This window comes from Terrapene carolina, unplaced genomic scaffold (assembly GCF_002925995.2).
Source record: "Terrapene carolina triunguis isolate 2854851 unplaced genomic scaffold, T_m_triunguis-2.0 Scaffold18, whole genome shotgun sequence".
Taxonomy (NCBI): Eukaryota; Metazoa; Chordata; order Testudines; family Emydidae; genus Terrapene; species Terrapene triunguis.
The window spans coordinates 1,234,453-1,257,408 of record NW_020664369.1 but is presented as its reverse complement, the minus strand read 5'-3'; the positions used below and the strand labels follow the sequence as shown (position 1 = coordinate 1,257,408).

Sequence of the window (22,956 nt, the reverse complement as noted above, 5' to 3'; positions counted from 1 at the left end):
CCCCTTGCTTCCAGACCCTGAGCCGCCGGCCGGGCACTTCCCCTCCCGGGCTCCGGGGGCGCAGGGTCCAGAGGCATGGGGGCTGCTCGAAGCCGGTAGTGCTCGGGCAGCCCGGCGCTTACAGAGCCCAGGAGATCAGGGAACACAGCAGCCGCCGGAGCCTGGGAGGGGAAGTGCCCGGCCAGGGGCGCAGGGTACGGAGGCATGGGGGCTGCCCGAAGCCCGAGCACTACCAGCTTCACGGTTTGCCGGGCAGCCTACAGACCCTGCGCCCCCAGCTGGGCGCTTCCCCTCCCAGGCTCCAGCTGCGCTGGGGAAGTGCCAGCCGGGGGCGCAGGGTCTGGGGGCTGCCCGGCAAACCGTGAAGCCGGTAGCGCTCGGGCAGCCCTTTTCGCGTGGCTGGGAGGGAGGAGGGGGAATGCGGGGCGCTCAGGGGAGGGGGCGGAGTTAGGGCGGGGACTTTGGGTAAGGGGCGGGGTTTGGGCAGGGAAGGGGCAGAGTTGGGGCCGGGGGTGGGAAAGGGGCGGGGCCACGGCCCCATGGAGTGTCCTCGTTTTTTATTTTTTAAATATGGTAACTCTATACTTGCTGTTATCGGGACCTCCAAGGCCTCACCCTGACCCGCCTCTTCCACCCAAGGCTCCACCCCTGCTCCGCTTTTTCCCTTGAGGTTCTGCCCCCTTTGCCACCTGTTCCCCCAGGCTTTGCCCCTCCTCTGTCTCTTCTCCCTAAAGCCTCGCCCTCGTCACTCACTCCTTTGTCTCCCTTCTCCCTATCGCTCACTGGATCATCTCCACCTCTCTCCCCCACCAGCTGGGCGCCCTTTGTGCTGAGGCTGGGGCGGGAGCTGCTGCAGCCTGACAAGGTGCCTGCCTGTAGGTATGAGGCAGCCCTGGCTAAGGAGGGACTGGCGAGGGTTAATCACACGGTACCTCCCCCGCCCCGCGGTAAGCAGACTTTTGGTGTCCAGTCAGTATGTCTGACTGCACACTGCCAGTTCCCCTTTTCAACTGGACTTTCCATAGGCATATCTCTTCAGACTATTCAGATGCTGGACTGATTGGGGATATTGGACATTTGAGCTGTGTTGCATAATAGTGAGAGGTTAGCTCAGTCATATAGTGTTGTTCCCACTTCCATGGCGAGGCACCTCAATAGTGACTGCCACCATCTTGGCCGAAACATGAGGGATTAAACCAGGGACTTCTAGTGCTAAAAACTTAAGTGGCTACATCATGGCTACAGAGCCATGGCTCTCTAACTGGGGTTGTAAGACATTCATACCCTCTGTGGATCTGGCACAGGGAGGTACCTGTAACATGTTCATCAGTGGGTTACACAAGCACTTCAGGTACAAATATTACAATTTGTTTTAAAAGTTGCTTTTCACCATTGTTGGTGTGAGTGAACTGGATTATTCAAAAGTTCTCCGAAAGCAAACACTAAAGGGGTACTAAAACGGACATGTATTTGTTTGAATATTATTGGGCTTGGGAGGTTGCATTTGCACAGTTGTAGTTTATCTGTCACTATCCTTCTCATTCTACAGATGGCTACATTTAAGCCAAATTGTGAAGCAATTTAATATATGTCAAGGTGAAAGGTAGTAAATGAAACACCTACCTGTTGCCCCTAAACAAATAATAATTGTAATAAAGCAACAAGGAGTCTGGTGGCACCTTAAAGACTAACACATTTATTTGGGCATAAGCTTTCGTGGGTAAAAACCTCACTTCTTCAGATGCTTAGAGTGAAAGTTACAGATGCAGGCATTATATACTGACACATGGAGAGCAGGGAGTTACTTCGCAAGTGGAGAACCAGTGTTGACAGGGCCAATTCAATCAGGGTGGATGTAGTCCACTCCCAATAATAGATGAGGAGGTGTCCATTCCAGGAGAGGAAAAGCTGCTTCTGTAATGAGCCAGCCACTCCCAGTCCCTATTCAAGCCCAGATGAATGGTGTTAAATTTGCAAATGAATTTTAGTTCTGCTATTTCTCTTTGAAGTCTGTTTCTGAAGTTTTTTTGTTCAATGATAGTGACTTTTAAATCTGTAATAGAATGACCAGGGAGATTGAAGTGTTCACTTACTGGCTTATGTATGTTACCATTCCTGATGTCCGATTTGTGTCCATTTATTCTTTTGCGGAGGGACTGTCCGGTTTGGCCAATGTACATGGCAGAGGGGCATTGCTGGCACATGATGGCATATATAACATTAGTGGATGTGCAGGTGAATGAGCCCTTGATGGTGTAGCTGATGTGGTTGGGTCCTCTGATGGTGTCGCCAGAGTAGATATGGGGACAGAGTAGGCAACGAGGTTTGCTACAGGGATTGGTTCCTGGGTTGGTGTTTCTGTGGTGTGGTGTGTAGTTGCTGGTGAGTATTTGCTTCAGGTTGGGGGGTTGTCTGTAAGCAAGGACTGGCCTGCCTCCCAAGGTCTGTGAGAGTGAGGGATCATTTTCCAGGATAGGTTGTAGATCGAAAGCAGTAAGTAATTCCTTTTATTTGAGTGAACTAAAAAAAGCACACTTAAATGAATGACACTGCCCATCAGGTCACCTAAATTACCAGTTAAAGCAATGAAATGACAAAACATAGCACATTAAATATTGTTGATAATATGTAAAGCTATTGTTTTGATACCACTAAGTGCTTCAATACAAGTGGGTTTAATTAGATTTGTAGGAAGCAAAAATCCATGTGTTCCTCTGTCCCGAAGTTCAAAGGTAAAAGAATACTTAATGCCAAGATCATAAGCCCAGTCATCTGAACCTCCAGGAGCTAAATCTGTAGGACAAAGAAAAGGAAACAGATTATTATCTGCAACCTTGGCCTCAGTCTTACACACTGCCTTGTGGTAGAGAGGATACTCTGTCATACTGATTATAGTACTAAAAATGATACTTACAGATAGTTTGTGCACCAGGGCCAGACTCATACATTTTCTGACTTGTTTTTCTAATAGCATGAACTACCTTATCTGCCACAGATAGCTGAAATCAATAAAATATTAATTAACTTTTATAATTTAGTAAAAGTGTTTCACACTGACTCTGTTAGGGCATTGTAACCATCCACTATGGGTACAATAAAGAGAGAGGACCTGTTTACAACATGGTTGTCCCCAGACCTGGCTGCATTGCAGTTTTTAATGTGAATATGTGGTTGGCTTTAGAATGCTTACAAGATGTGGCTAAACATGGTTAGGTTATGTCCATGGTACAAATAGCATCTATGCTGCAACTGGGCAGCAAACTTATCACCAAATCCATTCTGTGTAGCTGTCCTGTATTTTCCATTTCCTGTCAAATATTGTTTAAGTAACCGTTAAGTATTTTAAGTTAAAGTTAGTGTTGAAGCATACAAAAAAGGATTTGATAATACACTACTCTTGAACAACTGACTAGAATGAACTATTCTGTAATCAGTTTACAGGATGTTACATCTCTGCTTCACAAGGAAAGAAGTGACAAATCTATATTTTCTTTATCTTCTTTCACAAATACATTAGCTAGGATAAAAAAATAAATTTAAAAGGGATATAAACCCTCAACTTTCAAGCCATAAGATGGTCACTAATTGAGGAGGCTTGGGAAAAAACATTCCCCTGGGGGCAAGTTATTTCATGTCGGCTACAGGATTTTTTCCTCCTTCCTATGAAGGCTGGCACTGGTCACTGCTAGAAACAGCATACTGGACTGGATAGAGATCTGGTCTGATCAAATATGACAGTGTCTGTGTTCCTACTCTATCATTGTACAAAGCCCATTAATTTAAAAAAAGAAAAAAAACCTTCCATTAAAGAGATAGTAACAGCTAATTTTCAAAATCTTCCTTAAAGACCTTGGATCTGTGTGGGGAAAGAGCGGGAGGGAATGGAAAGGTTGGAGGCAACATGAAGAAGCAATCCCAAATACCCATCACCTGTTGCTGCTGCTTGGCCCCATGCCGGGGATGCTGTGGCATAAAGAATGTCATGAGACTGCCCAGGGAGGTTGTGGAAGCTCCTTCTCTGGAGTTTTTCAAAAGGAGGCTGGTTAACAATGTTACCTCCAATTTTTTACATGCATATGCGGAATGATTTTGTTATGTGTAGCAATATGGAGGTGATGCATGGCAGGAGTGGGGCTGAGGGGTTCGGAGTATGGTCGGGGGCTCGGGGCTAGGGCAGAGGATTGAGGTGCGGGGGGGGTGAGGGCTCTGGCCGTGAGTGAGGCGTCTCTCCCCAGCTGCAGCAGCTCTGGTGGCGCCAGGGCCGGGGCGCCTCTCCCCAAGCACGGCAGCTCTGGCAGGGCCAGGTCTGGGGGAGAGGTGCCCGCCAGGGGCTTTCCCTGAACAAGCGGCGGACTGGCTTTGAGAACCACTGGTCTAAACCATCCAAGACAGATGGCTATCCAGCTAAGTTCCCTCTAAGCTGCGCGGCACAGGCACCTCTCCCCCAGACCTGGCCCTGCCAGAGCTGCAGTGCCTGGGGAGAGGCGCCCCGGCCCTGGCGCCACCAGAGCTGCTGCAGCTAGGGAGAGGCGCCTCACTCATGGCCAGAGCCCTCAGCCCCCCGCACCTCAATCCTCTGCCCTAGCCCCGAGCCCCCGACCACACTCCGAACCCCTCAGCCCCACTCCTGCATGTAGCCAGTCAGGGTAATCAGCACATTACCCTGACGGGCTGCATGTGGCCCGCGGGCCGCAGGTTACCCACCACTGGTTTAGACACAACAAATCCTGGATCTTTGAAGGAGGTTAGACTAGATGACCCTTACAGTCCCTTCTAACCCTATGATTCTATGTCCACCGTGATGATGTCCTCTGTCTCCGCATAGCAGGTCCCATGGAATGAAAAGCCCTTTCCCCATTCTGTCAGCCATTTCCTACTCCTTCCCTGGTCCCATGCAGGAGGCACTTGGAGTAAAGAACCCCTGTCCCACTTCCCCATGCATAGAAAGCATCAGGAAATTGGCCAGAGGGAGCAGGGAAAGGATTCTTTATTCTGTGGGGCTTCTCTTCTTATTTCTTACCCCAGGAAATCTTGTGAAGCTCTTCAGCAACTCAACTAGCCTAATTGGCCTGCATATATTGGCTAACTCCAACCTAGCCTGGATCTCTTTTCCTAATCTAGATAAACCTGAAGGCTTGGGGGCTAACCAGTGGAGGAAAAAGAACAACAGTGTTCTTCACTTCCCAGCTTTCCCTGTTTATCCTGTTGATTAATAGAATGGGAGCTGATCCTACACAACTTCTAGGCTCTGCAGGAGAGAGGAGCCCTGATCGTGTGGATCTCCAGAACTTCACAGGACTTGGACTTCTTTTATACAGGCCTTAGGAGACCATTAGCCCCAGGAGACCATTAGCCCCAGGACCCCTGGCTAGCGGACAACTTCGTGACCTGCAGAATCAAAGAGGTATTCTGCTTCAGGGTCTGTAAAAAAGGGCTTGTCTCCATCATACCATTAGGACCATTTAAACATTATTTCCCATAGAAAAAGATTGACTTAAGGTGCAGTAAAGGCTGCAGGCACCTATCAGTGTTATGGGTGCACACCATTCAAGAACAATAGAGTTAAAAAAAGTTACAGACTCAGTAGGTTCAGATATAGGGGAAAACTTACAAGAAACCTGTACTTGAATGTATTGAAATGCCGTACTAAGGTACTCAAGTTACCTTTACTTTGCTCCCTTAGCAATGCCTTGAAAATATCAGAAAGTCAAGCTACCTTATCCATCCAGAATAAACACTTTCATCTTATCAGTGTCCTCCTAAACTAGAATACTTTCTTGTAATCATATAGTGGTGGTGCCAACAACCAGCTTCCTTATGCTCTTATCCATCGAAAAATCAATTTTCCCAAATCTTGAACAGACTCAAAGCCTACTGAAGGCAGTCATTCACACTTCTCATTAAATGTCCATTCCTGCAAGGTGATGAAAGTGGGAGATATAGATGAAACTTAATAAGTGGTAACACTTACCAGTTCATCATGGTCTTTACTTCTATTCGTAGTGTAGGAATATGGAAACAGTACCATCTGTGAGTAAGAGTGCATAGTTATATATGCCTTTATGTGATCTTTATGCCTTTGGAGAAAATTAGCCACAGCTTTCACTTCTGGTTCAGACTCAGGATAGGGTCCACAGTATATTTCATGACAATCATTATGAGAGGCACCTTTACCTGTAATAAAATAGAGGATACAATGTCACCTGTTGTGTTCTTATAATATACACTGAATTGTCTCATGGCTCAGTGATAATATAAAGCATTAGGATGCTATACAAATAAGCATAGAAACTGGGACATGTTGGATGCATCATTACTGCATGTATCATTATTGCACCCTTTAAGCATCTGGGCCTGATTCTCCACTACCTTGCCTTACGTTAAAATAATTGTAGAGGATACAGAAAAGGGCCACAAAAATTATTTGAGGGCTGGAGAAAATGCTTTACATTCAGAGACCTAAAGAGCATAATATGTTTAGCTGATCAAAAAGAAGTTTGAGAGGTGACTTGATTACAGTGTATAAGTACCTTTGTGGGGAGAAAACATTGTTACCAAGGGATTCTTTAATCTAGCAGAGAAGGACATAACAAGAACCAATGGCTGAAAGCTGAAGCTAGATAAATTCAAATTGGAAATAAGGCACAATTTTTTAACAGTGAGGTTGATTAACCATTGGAACAAGCTACCAAGGGAAATGGTAGAATTGGAACAAACTCTGCACATGGACTGCCTGTTGGATTACAACCTTTAACATTGATTCCAGAAGGATTTTTACAAATCAGCAGCCTCACCGTCTCTGTTATGAAACTGACCTAAGAACTTTATTCATATCTCTATGTAGATTGATCTTTTAACCATAGCAACTCTCTTTCTTTTTTTCTTTTTCTTAATAAATCTTAGATTTAGTTAATATGGATTGACTATAAGCGTGTATTTGGATGAGATCTGAAATATTCATTGACCTGGTGAGCAATGTGTCCAGTCACTTGGCATTGGTAGAACTTTATATAATGGGAATAAGGTTTTTAGTAGTCCTCCCTATATTAGACTTGGCTGTCTGGGTGGGAGCCAAAGGCTGGATTGCTTAAAGGGGACTGTATTTTGGCTTCTTGGTAATCAGATAGCTGTTTGGTTACTGGCTTGGTGAAATCTAATTACAGAATAAACCACCAGTTTGGGGGATTGTCTGCCCTATTCTTTGCAGTTTCCCCTGAATAAGCATTCTCAGTGAAGCCCCTCCAGGCACCACGGTCACAGCAGATCTACACTACAGACTTATGTAGGTATAATTACGTCATTCAGGAGTGTGAAAAATCCATACTCCTGAGTGATGTAGTTATACTGACCTTAACCTCCCATGTAGACAACGCTGTGTCAATAGGAGATCTTCTCCCTCTCGGGGAGATGGATTAACTACACCCATGGGAGAGCTCTCTCCTGTCGGTATAGGAGCGTCTTCACTTAAGCACTACAGCGGCACAGCCCTCAGAGTTTCACAGCTAAATACAAGGTGGAACAGATTGTTTAGCTTAACACATATTTCAAGGGACCATTCAAGGAGAAGTGGCCCGTTAACACGTCTCTAGTCAGAGAAGGGAAAGGAAGGGAGGGGGGAAAAAAGGCAGCTGGGTGCGGTGTGGGGGGAGGGGGCGGAGGCATTGTTAGTGGGTTGTAGATTGTTATAATAAACCGTAAATCCAGTTGTCTCTAGTCAGTCCATGATTTCTAATGTCTAGCAAAATTATGTATTTAAGCTCCCTGGCTCATCTTTTGAAGATGATGGGCAGATTTCCTTTAAGAATGAGGATTGAGAGGTCACATATAGAGTGATTGTTTTGTAAAAAAGTGTTCACACACAGGCAATATGGTGTTTATGTCTTTTATCATTTTTCTGTGTGAGGGTTTCACTCATATAATTATTATCGGGCATTTAGTGCACTAGATGAGATACATCACATGTTGTGATAGGCATGTGTAGGACCCATGGATCTTAATAGGTGTGTTGTGGGGGTGTTGATCATCGTAGCAGTGGAGATATGTTGACAGGTTTTGCATATCTTGTTCTAGCAGGATCTGGTTCTGCTTTAAGTTAGTGTGTTCTGGTCCATAATGCCAACTGAAGTCAGTTGTAGTTGTACCTGCTCAACACCTCTGAAAATGAAGCCCTTCAGAGAGTGATTCTACTCTGAAAAATACCTCTGTTAAATTGAAATTGTTGGGTTCCACCTTTATTTTTTCATGGTGATTGTGTGTCAGATGTGTTCAGTTTAAGTAAAAAATATTTTAAAAAGAATTATAAGACTCAACCATCATCGATAATGAAGAGTCTGCAGGCAAGATTATGTTGTGAGTTACACCTATACAATCCCATTACTTTCAATGGGTTTGCTAAGGTGTATATTATTGAAATGTAATAAGCAATTCTACTCAGAATGTCCAAGAAGGAATAGAATTCAGTTAGCTTTCTGATAGCTATATTGGCTCAACAAAATAGAAACTTATTTTAGTTACTGAAGTCATCTGATATGACTCAGTATACCCAGAAAGTAGGTCTGTTGCATATAAAGGTGCCCTTTTTTGCCATGTGCTGGCCGCTGCTTCCCGCAGCTCCCATTGGCCGGGAACGGCGAACTGCGGCCTCTGGGAGCTGCGGGCGGCCATGCAAATGTAAGCAAAATGTCTGGCGGCCTGCCAGCGGATTACCCTGATGGGCTGCGTATGGGCCGCAGGTTGCCCACCACTGCTCTAACCTCAGTGTGCCTGTTTCCTCACTTTTAAAATAGAGATGATGTTGGGGTTGCTAAGCATTTTAAGTGTTTTGAAAATTAAATGTGATATATAAATCCCTGCTGTAATTAATATTCACAGCATATAAATTTCCTATTAAACTTCCTGATTTCTCCAAGTTCTGTATTGATTAAGTATTTTACGTTTGATATTACTCTTAAATCTTATATGGTCCCCATCACCATAGTATCTTAGCATCTCACAACTTTAATGAATTTATCCTCACAACACTCGGGAGGGAAGTTTCTTTATTCCCATTTTACTGATGGGAAAACAGACACAAAGAGCTTAAGTGTCTTGCTGATAACCACACAGAAAGTATGTGGCAAAACTGGGAATTGTTCTCTGGTCTCCTGACCTTCTTATAAACATTTTGATTAAGTTAATTACTAAGGTACATTATCTTTATATCAGAAACAACTCTATGACGAGGTAAATAAAAATATTTTCAAAATGAAGAACTTTGAATGTTAAAACTGAAATGTCTGTAATAAAATATAAAGAAAATTGCATTGTACCACACCAGCCTGCATCAAAATTCCTGTTCATGTCGGTACCAATGCACCTGTTGTTGCCGTGCCTTGAGCGGCTCTTCCTCCACAACCGATTCTGTGGACAGAGACACAAAAATATGGGTTTACATAAAAGTTTAGAAAAATGCTCATCACAATTTCATTTGCTAGTGAAAATGCAACTTTTACATTTCTAGATGTCGAGGGTAGAAACCTCCAATGAAGGGGGGCAAAACAGGAGATTTAGGGAGCCTATAAAACAATAAGCTAGTTATCTGCATAGACTCATGGAAGTGTAGGACTTGAAGGGATCTTGAGAGGTCAGTTAATCCAGTCCCCTGTACTCAAGGCAGGACTACGTAATAACTAGACCATTCCTGACAGGTGTTTGTCTAACTTGTTCTTAAAAACCTCCAATAATGGAAATTCCACAACCTCCCTAGGCAATTTGTTTGGTGTTTAACTACCATGACAGTTAGGAAGATTTTCCTAATGTCCAATCTAAACATCCCTTGCTGCAGTTTAAACCCATTGCTTCTTGTCCTATCCTCTGAAATTAATGAAAACAATTTTTCACCCTCCTCCTTGTAACAACTTTTTATGTACTTGAAAACTGTTATCATGTCCCCTCTCAGTCTTCTCTTCTCCAGACTAAACAAACCCAATTTTTTTCAATCTTTCCCTAATAGGTCACATGTTCTTAAATCATTATTGTTGCTCTTCTCTGGACTTTCTCCAGTTTGTCCACATCTTTCCTGAAATGTGGCACCTAGAACTGGACACAATACTCCAGCTGAGGTTTTATCAGCACAGAGTAGAGCGGAAGAAAGCAAGTCGTGTCTTGCTTTCAACACTCCTGCTAATACATCCCAGAATGCTATTCACTTTTTTTGCAACTGTGTTACACTGTTGACTCATATTAAGCTTGTGATCCACTGTGACCCTCAGATCCCTTTCCGCAGTACTCCTTCCAAGGTAGTCATTTCCCATTTTATATGTGTGCCATTGATTGTTCCTTCCTAAGTGGAGTACTTGGCATTTGTACTTACTGAATTTCATCCTATTTACTTCAGACCATTTCTCCAGTTTGTCCAGATTATTTTGAATTTTAATGCTATCCTCCAAAGCACTTGCAACCCCTCCCAACTTGACATTGTCCACAAACTTTATAAGTGTACTCTCTATGCCATTTCTAAATCATTTATAAAACTACTGAGCAGAACCAAACCCAGGACTGATCCTTTTGGGACCCCACTCAATATGCCCTTCCAGCTTGACTGTGAACCACTGATAACTACTCTCTGGAAATGGATTTCCAACCATTTATTCATTCACTTTATAGTAGCTCCATCTAGGTTGTATTTCCCTAGTTTGTTTATGAGAAGGTCATGCAAGATGGTATCAAAAGTCTTACTAAAGTCAAGATATACCACATCTACCTCTTCCACCTTATCCACAAGGCTTATTATCCTGTCAAAGAAAGCTATTAGGTTGGTCTGACACAATTTGTTCTTGACAAACATGTTGACTTACTTGTCACCTTATTATCTTCTAGGTGTTTGCAAATTGATTGCTTGATTATTTGCTCAGTTATCTTTCCAGGTACTGAAATTAAGTAATGCTAAACATGCTAGGTAACAAGACAAAAAGTTGTACAGTACAACGCCTGGGTTGTGTCTGGTATAATTATTCTGATTTGACTAGAACTTGGACAATGAAAATAGGGGAGGACTCAAAAGATTTGTACAGACACCCAATTTGACAACTGCAAATCAAAACCACATTTGAGCTTAATGAAAGATTTTGTTAAAAGACTTCTGAGGGGGGTAATTAAGAGAATTTCGAAAGATGCTGCTTAAAATAAAGATTGTACAATTTTTGCATACAAAAAGGGAAATTGTGACGTTCTTACTCAGCATCTATTCAGTCAAACTCTCATTGAGTCCATGGGAGTTTGCCCACATAATGACAAAGTAAAAATGGAGTCAGTATTTTAGAATGCGGCTCCATGACCCAAATTCTCCTGTTACCTTAATCTCACTCCACTGATTTCAATGGCACTGTGCATTATAAAAAGGAGGTGAACTACTGCTAATGATAGAATTTTCATACACCAAACTCTTTTGCATGCACAGATTGAGACCCATTGGGTATATCACATGTAAAGTCTATGAATTGTGGATGCAACTGGCAGCCTGTAAAGACTGTGTATATAAAGTTGAACACAAATAGAGGCTGGATTGAGGCCCTTTTAAAAATATAGCCCAAAGTTTATAGAAATGGAGAAGATAGGTGTCATAAACATACAGCTAAGGGTAACATAAAATCCCTCCTTACCCTGTAAAGGGTTAATCCCTCCTTAACTGTAAAGGGTTAAGAAGCTCAGATAACCGGTTGGCACCTGACCAAAAGGACCAATAAGAGGAGAAGATACTTTCAAATCTGTGGGGGAAGGTTTTTGTTTTGTGTTCCTTTGTTCTCTATGGGTCAGCGAGGAACCAGGGCAGGGAAAATACATCTCCCTAAGCCATATCTGAACTAAGCATCCAATATTAGAGAAATAGTAAGTATTAGCAAGGAAATGCGTTAGATTATCTTTTGTTTTAGCTTGTGAATTTTTCCTGTGCTAAGAGGGAGGTTTATCCCTGTTTTTGTAACTTTAAAGTTTTGCCTAGAGGGTAAATCCTCTGTGTTTTGAATCTGATTACCCTGTAAGTTATCTTCCATCCTGATTTTACAGAGGTGATTCTTTTATCTTTTTTTTTTTAAATAAACTTTTAAGAACCTGATTGTTTTTCAGTGTCCTAAAGACCCAGGTGGGTTGATCTGCGCTCACTTTGTAACCAATTGGTTAGGATATTATTCTCAAGCCTCCCCAGGAAAGGGGGTGTAGGGACTTGGGGGGATATTTGGGGGGAGGTAGGGCTCCAAGTGGCCCTCCATGAATGTTGTGTAAATCACTTGGTGGTGGCAGCGATACCAAGGGCAAGGAAGGAATTTGTGCCTTGGGGAAGTTTTAAACCTAAGCTGGTAGAAATAAGCTTAGGGGGGTTTTCATGCAGGTCCCCACACCTGTACCCCAGAGTTCAGAGTGGGGAGGGAACCCTGACAACAGGTTTCTGCCTAAAAAGGGAATCTGGAAACTAAGTAAAAGGATAAATTCATAAAGCAAATAAATCATTCAGCCTCTGGGAGTCTTGAACCTTCTTCTCATAGTGAGTAAGTAAAATACCTGATAAGAGACTGGGATGTTGTCTGAGCTTACCTATTGCTCATTCATTTACTTGAAACAACAAGTACTTGGAAAACTATGCTATCTGGCCTTAGACCACAGAAAGGAGAAGTGAGTTGTTCAGTCAGGCCGTTGTGCCCTTATGGTGGACTGTCATAGTATTGGCAGTCTTGCTGATGCAGCCTATCATAGTTATCACCTCACATCCGAAAGAATTAAAATCACAGGGTGGATGCTATGACACTCCTAAGCATTGGTTTGACCTGGGATCTGGAAAATGCCTGTGTTCTATGAGTTAAAATCACATATTTGCAGTAAGTATTGTAGTCTATGAAGGGACAAAGAATAGAAAATTCCAAGTGCGAGTTCAGAGGTTTGGGCTCAAAACTGCCACATGGCACTTCGAAAAGTATGCCTTTAAATCTGTCCAGTATATCAGCCCTCACAGTACTTGTGAATAACATGCTGGAATGTTCCACCGTCTGTCTAGAAACCTACGTACAGTCGTCCATGTGTATTCATAGCCATCTACATTCATCACAGGCATGATGTAGAAATCAAGATGCTGCAGAAGTCTTGTCATGGTCCGATCTTTCTCACGGAAGTGGGTTGTCTATAGAACATGAAAAGAACTTGTTCATAATGTTTATAATAATGTTTTCCTCACCATCCTTGAAAGGCACCTGACAGGTCCTCAGTTGGCCCTATGTAAAATAATAATGTGATGGTGGTGGCATCAGTCCAGCCCCTGGAGGACAAATACCCACATCACAGAAGTCACCACTACAACCAAAACCTTAGTTAGCACAGAGAGGCTTGGAATTCAATTAAAATGGAGATTCATCTGTCCGCTTACCCAACTGGGTGGTCTCTCTAGGCCAGGACTGAGGCATATTGGTGAAGAAGCTTGTACTTTTGCTGCTTATGCAGATAAACAGTCTAAGTCTCCAAAGTTGTCACAAGCACTAAAACTGCTTAATAATAGCATTTGAAATGGTTGTTGTAAGTATGCATTGTTTGGGTTTTTTTAAATTATTAAAAATGAAATACACCCTTGTGCAAAGGGCCACCACAAGACCTAGGCACTACCTATGTCCCACCTAAGACCTATTTTGAGGGCGTAAGTGGGACTTAAGTGGCACCTATGCCTTTTATTTGTCCTCTGCATAAGGGTAAATTGTACCCTAATAGATTTAGCTGAGTTACTAAATATAAAGAGTTAAGTTTAATAGTATCTTTTTTCCCCCTCGTATGTCTTGCATTAGGCATGTCCTATTATTGTAACTTCTCCTGTCCTTTTTATTCCCTGGCAATTGTTTTTCTCTGATGTGAATATAAAGTGGCAGTCTTTATTGTGCCTAAAAACAAGATTCAAAACATCATTAAGAAGAATGTTTATTGTAGCCAAGAAACTACTATGTGGAATGTGTGTGACTATGTCTGTGACAATTTTAATAGAAGTATTCCTTCATAAAGTGACATGGGAATAAAGCTTTGGATTGAATTTAAAATGCTCAGGTAAATTAGATGAAGGAGATAGGGAGGCAAACAGTTTACATTTTCTCTCAACTTGTTAACTGCTTACAGATCTTACAGGTACATTTCAGTGGCATGACAGCAGCACAGCTGGTCATCATTTAGACCAACAGCAAGAGGTTAATTAGCATTAGCTCCTAAGGGAGTGTTTAAGGCTGGCCTTTTTCAAAGGGGCTTGATGGAGTTAGGTGCCCAAATCCTATTGACTTTCAAAGAGATTTGGGCACCTAACTCCTATAGGCTCCTTTGAAATCTCCTATCTAAACTCCGTCACATACTGCCAGCCAATTCTGGAGCCACATTGATTTCAGTGGAGTTTTATGGGTGTAACTGAGGGCTGAAGTTAGACCCTTATGTTTAGTCTGATGCTTTTACTCTCCGTATATCATTCAACTCCATGGTGGACAAACTGTTATTCCGCCTTCTAGTTGGGTAACTCTACGTTTGGACTTTACCACTCAAATGCACTCTTAGGGTATGTCTGCACTGTCAAGCTGGAGGTATAAATTCCATCTGGAGGAGACATACCCATGCTAGCTCTGATCGAGCTAGTGCACAAAAAATAATGTAACTATAGCGGCAGGAGGGGCTGGCTGCCCTGAATATGATACCATCTGAGATGTTAGGCACGTACTAGGGCAGTTATCCCTTCTGCCGTTCGTACCACTCCTATTTTTAGCACACTAGCTTAGTCAGAGCTAGCATGGGTATGTCTCCTCCAGCTCGAAGTTTAGTTTGAAATACAATAACCTGTGTTCTCCACTCCTGACCATTCCATAAATATGAAAGACTTGGCCTAACTTACTGCTGATGTGAAAAATTTACCCTTATAACTGCTATACAAACTGAGCTTTTTAATCTCTGTCTCATGCAGACACTTTATTCTTCAGTGCTGTGGCATTAAATTGAATAGGAAGTTGTTGAGATAGAGCACAATTTGCAAGAGAAGGAAAGTAGGATCAAGGTATTTCGTTTTGTTTTAAATATTGTAATGAAATCTACTCACATGTCCTATGAACCACAGGCAAAAAGCAGGAGCAATCCATTCCCTTGCATGGATACCACAGTCAATCCATATGGCACTTCTTGGTGTTCTGTCTCTATTAGATGAAAGCTAATGAAAAAATATGATACGTTTAAGGCTGTAAGAAAGTTGTGGATTTTTGTTTGTTTGTTTCAAGAGCAGTGGCCACAGTGTATTAAAGTTGTGGTTTTGGTGCAATCAGCGTGTCCACACGGCACTAGGCAGACACTCCCCTGGAGGTCTAGTCTCAGGCTTTCCCTCAACCTGTTTCCTGATGAGGAAGGAAGACCCCCTCAGGGTACCCCGACAGGAGCAGCAGCCCTGGGTGCACACCCACACGTAAGCTCCAGCACCTTCTTCCAAGGCATGCAGCCTTCCAAAGCAGGGCAGCAGCCAAAAACACATGGTGTATCCTATTTTGCTCTCAGAGGCAAACACGGCAGAAAGGCAGTTGGGCCAAATTTGAGTGCGTGTCATTGCAATGTGGTGCACAGGGTCGCAACACCTCTCAAATTTGCGGCAACTATAAAAAGATGCAGTTTCCACAAAAAAATTGCGTCCCACGATTTTCTTACAGCCTTATTTATGTTGAAATGGCACATGAGAATGGAAATAGAACAGTAAACAGAAAGAAGAAAGAGAGACAAGCAAAGGAAGTGCTCTCTCTCTCTCTCTTGCATGGCGTTCTCAAGGAGACACTGGGCTGGACGCTGATCTCACTTACACTAGTTTTTGTACCCAGTAACTCAATTGACTTACTGTAGTGCAAAGGAGAGCAGTATTTGACCCACTACATATGCCAAAGTTCAGTGGCACCCTGTTTATTTTTGGGAAGGGAGGACTGGAGCATTTACAAAAATAAAAAAAAATAAAACACATTTTTCTATCAAAATTTTTTTGATTGAGCTACTAGTACCATTTTTAAAAATTCTCTCTGACAAAAACTTACACCTGTATTTTAAATTACTACAGAAAAAGATTGCACATTAAATCATAACCGTACCTTCAATATATAAAGTGGCCGTTTCTCAAACGAGGATCCAATATATATTTTCTGGAGGAGATCATCATTCATCTCTGTTATTTCTTCCATCCAAGAATATATCTATAAAGATGGAGTGGATCAGTTAGCAAATATAGATTCAGTTTAAAAGTCTTCAGCCCCAACTCTGCTTTCCATGCACAGGAAATATTCCCACTGTAGTTAATGGGAGATTTCGCATTTAGTGCAAGGAATGCATGGCTGTGCCTTCTTTTTAGAAAGGAGGGATTTTTCCAAAATGCTTACATGATGTAGCTGCACAAGTTCCCACCCGCAATCAGTGGCTAACTATCCATAGCCAGCTTGTCTATCTCATACAATTTGAGTGACAAAAGAAGAACAAGGTGAGTGAGGTAGTATCTTTTATTGACCAACTTCTGTTAGTAAGAGAGACAAGCTGTCGAGCTACACAGAGCTCTTCGTCCTCTCTGGGAAAGTTACCAAGAGTGTCACAGTTAAATACAAGTTCCAATAGATAGTTTAGCATAAGTATTTAGTATGTGTTTTTAGGGACCATTCAAGGTAAAGTGGCCTGAAATAATACATTCAAGAGAGAAGATAGGTTTCTTTAAAAGCTGTCTGGGTAGGGGAGAAAAGGCAGAAAACACTTTTGGATAATTTTTTCAGAGCTTTTAAAGGCCATATTTAAACCAAAGAATGAATGAAAAGTGCTGTACTGAACAAGGTATGGAAGCTTAGAAGAATGTCAAAAGAATATTCATTAAGAAGATTTTTATGGGGAAATATTAATTAGACACGGAAAAAAGTTAAATGTTTGGGGCCTTTTGTTCAAAATTAGGTGTTTAGAGAAATACAGGCATATTTGTGTATCTAATTTACATGCACACATCAAGTAATTGTATATGCAAATGGCTAGTTACACTTCTAACCATAGTAATTTGTGCATGCATTTTCATGTAGTTAAATGAAAATTGAAAAGTGGATACTTTCTGACAGCTATCTTGAATACATGTTATGTCACCAGATATAAAATCAGCTGGAGCAGAAATACTATGTTCTCAATTTTTTTTCCAGTTTGCTGATCCTTCATTTTTTAGCTTAATTAGAAAACGTGTGTAAACTGTTAATAAAATTATTGATGCAGTAATCTATGATTTATCTCTTCTTTCCCAGCTCCACCACAGAAACCCTAAACAAGACATTGCAAGACCAAATTAGGAAAGGAGCTAAAATACGATTATACTAGGATAAATTATCTAGGACCAAACCCTTTAGTTCAAACTGAATTTTTACTCAATTCATTACACCTGTAAGATAGACTTGTAAGATATTTTACAACAAATATAGTTTTTTAAACTGTTCTCCTGTTTCTCCTCTATGATTTAGAAAAAAATATTAAATCATCCCTGACTGTACCAGTAGAACTGAGTATTTATTAAGGTTGCCTGACACTTCCCATTATGAGACCCTATTTTCAATTGCTTATATTTTTGTCAAACTCTAAAAGTTTAGGCTGAAATTTTACATGCCAAATGTCAGCCACAGGCTGTTTTTTTTTTTTTTTTTTTTTTTTTTAAACTTGCCAAAATGGCTCAGCTGTTTCACAAAAAGGCCCAAGGAAAATGTTGTTTTGCACATGTTAAAAAATTCTAGTTACCTTTTTAATATTTTTTTTCTTTATGTTCTAGCACCCCCATGCTTGGAACAGGGACTTGAAGTTTGGCAGGGGGTGACCTTTGTGTCAAGGATGTGCCTTTGGCCATCCCTGTAAAAATCCACCCAAATCTGGCCAAGTTATAAGCCTTTGAAAAATGACATTTTGCACATACTCAGTAGAGACTTCTCTGATTTTACCAGCTAAAATCTCTGATGATTCCAGCGTCACTGAACATGCTCGAGTTTCTCATAGCTCCTTGTGCTGAAAAAGTAGTATGTGATCAGGTACTTGAAGACTGTATGCTAATACATATCCACAAAGGGCCAAATTAAGAGTACACAGGAACATTAACTCTGGCATTTCCTAACTTCTGAGTGCTTGACTTTACAATCTTAATAATGTTTTTTTAACATAGTTTTTTGTGTGGAATGTAAATATACAGTATAACCTGCATAAGGGATTATCTTTATTAGGAGCCTAATTTAACACTCATTGAAGGCCAGTTTCACACAAATTAAAACAATTTTGATCCTGATCAGCTGGAAGGAAGAATTTAATCAGAAAAATGTGAACGGTAATTGGGAATCTTTTACGAACACCTTACTAGGTGCCCAAAAAGCTACAGTCCCACAATTGAGGAAAAAGGCCATACTGGTTAAAAGATGGACCTGGTTTAAAAGGGAAGTGAGGGAAGCTATAAAAAATAAAAACATATAATAAATGGAAGAAAAGGGAAGCTGATAGGAATTAATATAAATCAGAAGTTGGGAATTATAGAGAATTGATAAGGGAAGCAAAGGGATCTATGGCCAGCAGAGTGAAGGACAATAAGAAGGACTTTTAAAATATATTAGGAACCAAAAAAAACCTCACAATGCTATTGATCCATTACTAGATAAAAATGGTAGAATTATCAATAATAATGCAGAAAAGGCAGAAGTGTTCAATGACTATTTCTGTTCTGTATTTGAATAAAAACATCAAAAGGTGATGGTAACACTTTTTCCATTCCACTAGTATCTCTGGAGGATGTTAAACAGAAGCTACTAAAGTTAAACATTTTAAAATCAGCAGATCCAGATAACTTGCATCCATGAGTTTTAAAAGAGCTGGCTGAGGAGATGGACCGTTCATGTTGATTTTCAATAAGTCTTAGAGCACTGTAAAAGTTCCAAAAGACTGGAAGAAAGCTAATGTTATCTCCATTTTTAAAAAGGGTAAACAGGATGACCTGGATAATTTTAGGCATGTCAGCCTGACATTGATCCTGGGCAATATAATGGAGAGGCTGATACAGGACTTGATTTAATAAAGAGTTAAAGGAGGGGAATTAATGCAAATCAGCATGGCCTTATGGAAAATAGATCCTGTCAAACTAACTTTCTATCTTTTTTTGATGAGATTACAAGTTTAGTTGATAAAGGTAATAGTGTTGATGTAATAGACTTCTGTAAGGCATTTGACTTGGTACCACATAGCATTTTGAATAAAAAACTAGAGCAGGGATCGGCAACCTTTGGCACACGGCCTATCAGGGAAATCCGCTGACGGGCTGGGACGGTTTGTTTACCTGCAGCCAGGGCCGGCTCCAGGCACCAGCTGACCAAGCATGTGCTTGAGGCGGCACCTTAGAAGGGGCGGCCAATGTTGGGGTGGCGGGGGGGCGCTCGCAGTGTTTTTGTTTTTTGTTTTTGTTCGGTGGGGCGGCGCTCAAGGGTGTTTTTTTTGTTTGTTTCGGACGGGCAGCGCGGGGGGTGTTTCAGCGGCACGGCGCGGTGCTGGGGCGGGGGGGGGGGGGGGGGGGGGGGGGCGGGGGGCGGGGGGGGTGTGTGTGTTACGGCGGGGCGGCGCTCTTCTTTTTTGCCTGGGGCGGCAAAAAAGTTAGAGCCGGCCCTGCCTGCAGCATCCACAGGTACGGGCGATCACAGCTCCCACTGGCCGCAGTTCGCCGTTCCAGGCCAATAGTGGCCAGCACATCTCTCGGCCTGCGCGGCTTCCCGCAGCCCCCATTGGCCTGGAATGGCAAACTGCGGCCAGTGGGAGCTGCGATCGGCCAAACCTGCGGACGCTGCAGGTAAACAAACTGTCCCGTCCCTCCAGCGGATTTCACTGACGGGCCACGTGCCAAAGGTTGCTGATCCCTGAACTAGAGTGATATAAAGTTAACATGGCACATATTAAATGGATTAAAAACTGGCTAGTTGATATGTCTCAAAATGTAATTATAAATGGGGAATCATCATCAAGCAGGTGTGTTTCTAGTAGGGACCCACAGGGATCGGTTCTTGGCCCTACACTATCCAACAGTTTTATCAGTGACCTGAAAGAAAAGGTAAAATCATCACTGATTAAGTTTGCAGATGACACAACAACTGGGGGAGTGGTAAATAATGAAGAGGACAGGTCACTGATTCAGTGTGATCTGGATTACTTGGTAAACTGGATGCAAGCAAACAATATGTGTTTTAATATGATTAACTCCAGAGTACTTGTATTAGGTAAATTGAAAAATACTATTTCTTTTGTTTTTTCAGTGCAAATATTTGTAATAAAAAATAAATATAAAGTGAGCATTGTACACTTTGCATTCCATGTTGTAATTGAAATCAATATATTTGAAAATGTAGAAAACATCCAAAAATATTTAAATAAATGGTATTCTATTATTGTTTAACAGCGCGATTAATCGCACAATTAATCACAATTAATTTTTTTAATCGCTTGACAGCCCTGCTTTAAACAGGTTGACAGAAGAGCCTGTTAATATTTCTTCCTTGCTGGCTCATATCCATTTAGGATTCAGAAAAACAGAATCATCTGTAGAGTGTTGAGTTTACAAGCACATTGTCCTGCTTCTCATGAGTCCCAAGTGAAAATGATTAGAACTCTATAAAAGAATTACAGCAATCACAGGTAGAAGATTAGAGATGTAAAACACGCAGCAGACCATCTAGCATATCTTTTTGCAGCAGCAAGGAAGAAAAGATATTAATCAAGAAAGAAAAACATATTCCTTTCTTTGCATTTTCCCTAACCTTGCTTTCAATGAGCTTTCCACATTATTCTCACTAAAGACTTCTTTGGAGTGAACATTCAATCCATGTTAAGGCAATTTTGGCAGAAATACACAATTGCACCGTGCAGGGTGCCTTTTTAGGTGAATTGCAGAATGATCCATTAGAATTAAATTTTCAGAAGCAACTGAAGTTATGATTGTAAACTTAGGGTGAGCATTTACATGAAATCTAAAATATCTTGACCAAATTTCATTTTAGGTAATTACATTGCACCTACCTTACATTTCTCATGTGGTTTCAGTTGGTGGGTAAAGTGGTTCTTATGTAGTGTGTTTTGTAAGGTGCTGGGATCCTTCTTTATTAAAGGTACTGTACTAATATGAACTATTATTAGCTAATCAATACAAATTGTTTCCCCTATTGGTCTGTAATGTAACAGTCCATATCACCATCAGACAGTCCATATCACCATCATCATCAAATTAAATTTAAGCCCTTGTTAATGTAATAACAATAAATGCATAAAGGATCACAAGAAAAATATAACATATCTTACTTCATTCAGAGAGTGATATTGTTCATAATAGGATGCAGAACTGCGGGGGCTGACTGTGTCATTGACAGTTTGTTTTTTGATAACTCCTTGAATATCGTCCATCAAAACTCTGAACAACAAACAAAGAGCATAAACCATTCTTTAAGCAGTGTCGCCAATTGGCTTGAATTTCTGATTTAATATCTTCACAGCAAGAAATAAGAATCATACTTGTATCGGATGGTGGATCGGTTTAGCTCAGCTTTCACATCATCTATATCGGACACATTAACATAGAAATGGACTTCTTTGTTCTTCATAATGTTTTCAGCCGAAACAGGTTGCCAGAGAACAACCTACAAAGTTTCCAAGAACATTTTTTTCACAAGGAAAGAAAAAATACTTTACCATTTAGTAAACATTCTGAACATGATCAAAACACAATACATGTCTTCAATCTACTAGGTCATGTGTGAGAAGCAGTTTTATGTTTCACGTGTTGTGCTGTTACATCCTGCTATTGCTAAAAATGAAAAGTGTGTGGGTAAGAAAAATTTATAATAACAGCTGAATATAAATTCATAAATCAAGAACAAAGGCAGGAACATCACCTTTCTTGAGATAATATTACTAGTTTAATATATCTGTTTAGCTGATTATTACAATCCAAATCCTCAAATCAGTGGAGGGTTATTTTTCCTGAGGGTATTTGGGGAATTAATGCAGCTCAGACTAGTCATTGCAGTTATTGTATTCAGTGATTACTTTGATTATAGATGAACCAAATGCCAGAAGGGATTTCAAAATAAATTCAGGTGAAGCAGCAATATAAAGGGGTCTAGAGAGATTAAAATTGGGCAGAAAATAAAATGAAATTAATTTTAGTAAAATGAAAGTTAGTAAAATGAAAGTTAATGAAATAAAATAATCTGAAACTCAGCTATTCAGTGGGAGATTGAAAACTGGGAAGCAATAATGTTGAAAAGACTTAGGAGTGGTAGTGGACAGCAAATTAGACATGAATTTATAATGCGAAAAAAGGCCAATGCAATTTTTTTGCTGCATATTCAAAATCAACATGTCATGCTCTCCTTGGATCTGGTGCAACTATACTCTGAATATTGTATTCATTTTGGTGCACCATATAGGACTATGTTAATTACAGGCGCCAACTTTCCAATGTGCTGGGGGGTGCTTGACCCAGGGGAGAGAGGGGGAAGTGCTGATCAGCGGGGCCCACAGATGGGCAGGAGGCACTGGGGGGAAAAGACTCCAGCCCCAGAGCACCCATGGAGTCGGCACCTATGACGTTAATGCAAACTAGGTACTTTTTAGTTCACACCAGCAGCATCCACATGGGGCAGTTAGCACCCAACATTTTGGTGTGCTCTGCAATTCATACCCCCATAGTCTGCACTGCAGTGCAATGTAGCTAGAGCCTTTGGAACAACCAATGTAGAGAAAGCCTCTGGAGAATATATTCTAAATTTTAAACAAAATTAAGGGCCAGATTGCCAAAGGTACTTGGGTACCTAGTTGCCTCTTTAGGTGCTTATGTCCACCATTAGAGGCTGGTGACATTCTCAAAACTAGTGCTTAGCTTCTGCCTAACCCAATAGGCACCTAAATTGCTGCTGGTGGGCATGCACA

General features: G+C 41.4%; 1 protein-coding gene across 1 annotated transcript in view; it reads right to left on the bottom strand.

The window, feature by feature from the left end:
* Positions 1-2,477: 2,477 nt before the first annotated feature.
* LOC113406755 (carboxypeptidase B2-like) overlaps positions 2,478-22,956 on the bottom strand; it is a 31,930-nt gene continuing 11,451 nt past the window's right edge. The window contains exons 3-11 of the mRNA XM_026653375.1: positions 21,538-21,662; positions 21,328-21,436; positions 16,098-16,199; positions 15,077-15,184; positions 13,037-13,147; positions 9,309-9,399; positions 5,972-6,174; positions 2,915-2,999; positions 2,478-2,793 (exon numbers count right to left, since the gene is read on the bottom strand). Of these exons, the coding sequence (XP_026509160.1) occupies positions 2,609-2,793; positions 2,915-2,999; positions 5,972-6,174; positions 9,309-9,399; positions 13,037-13,147; positions 15,077-15,184; positions 16,098-16,199; positions 21,328-21,436; positions 21,538-21,662 (1,119 nt within the window). The 3' untranslated portion in view covers positions 2,478-2,608. The remainder of the gene's footprint in view (positions 2,794-2,914; positions 3,000-5,971; positions 6,175-9,308; positions 9,400-13,036; positions 13,148-15,076; positions 15,185-16,097; positions 16,200-21,327; positions 21,437-21,537; positions 21,663-22,956) is intronic.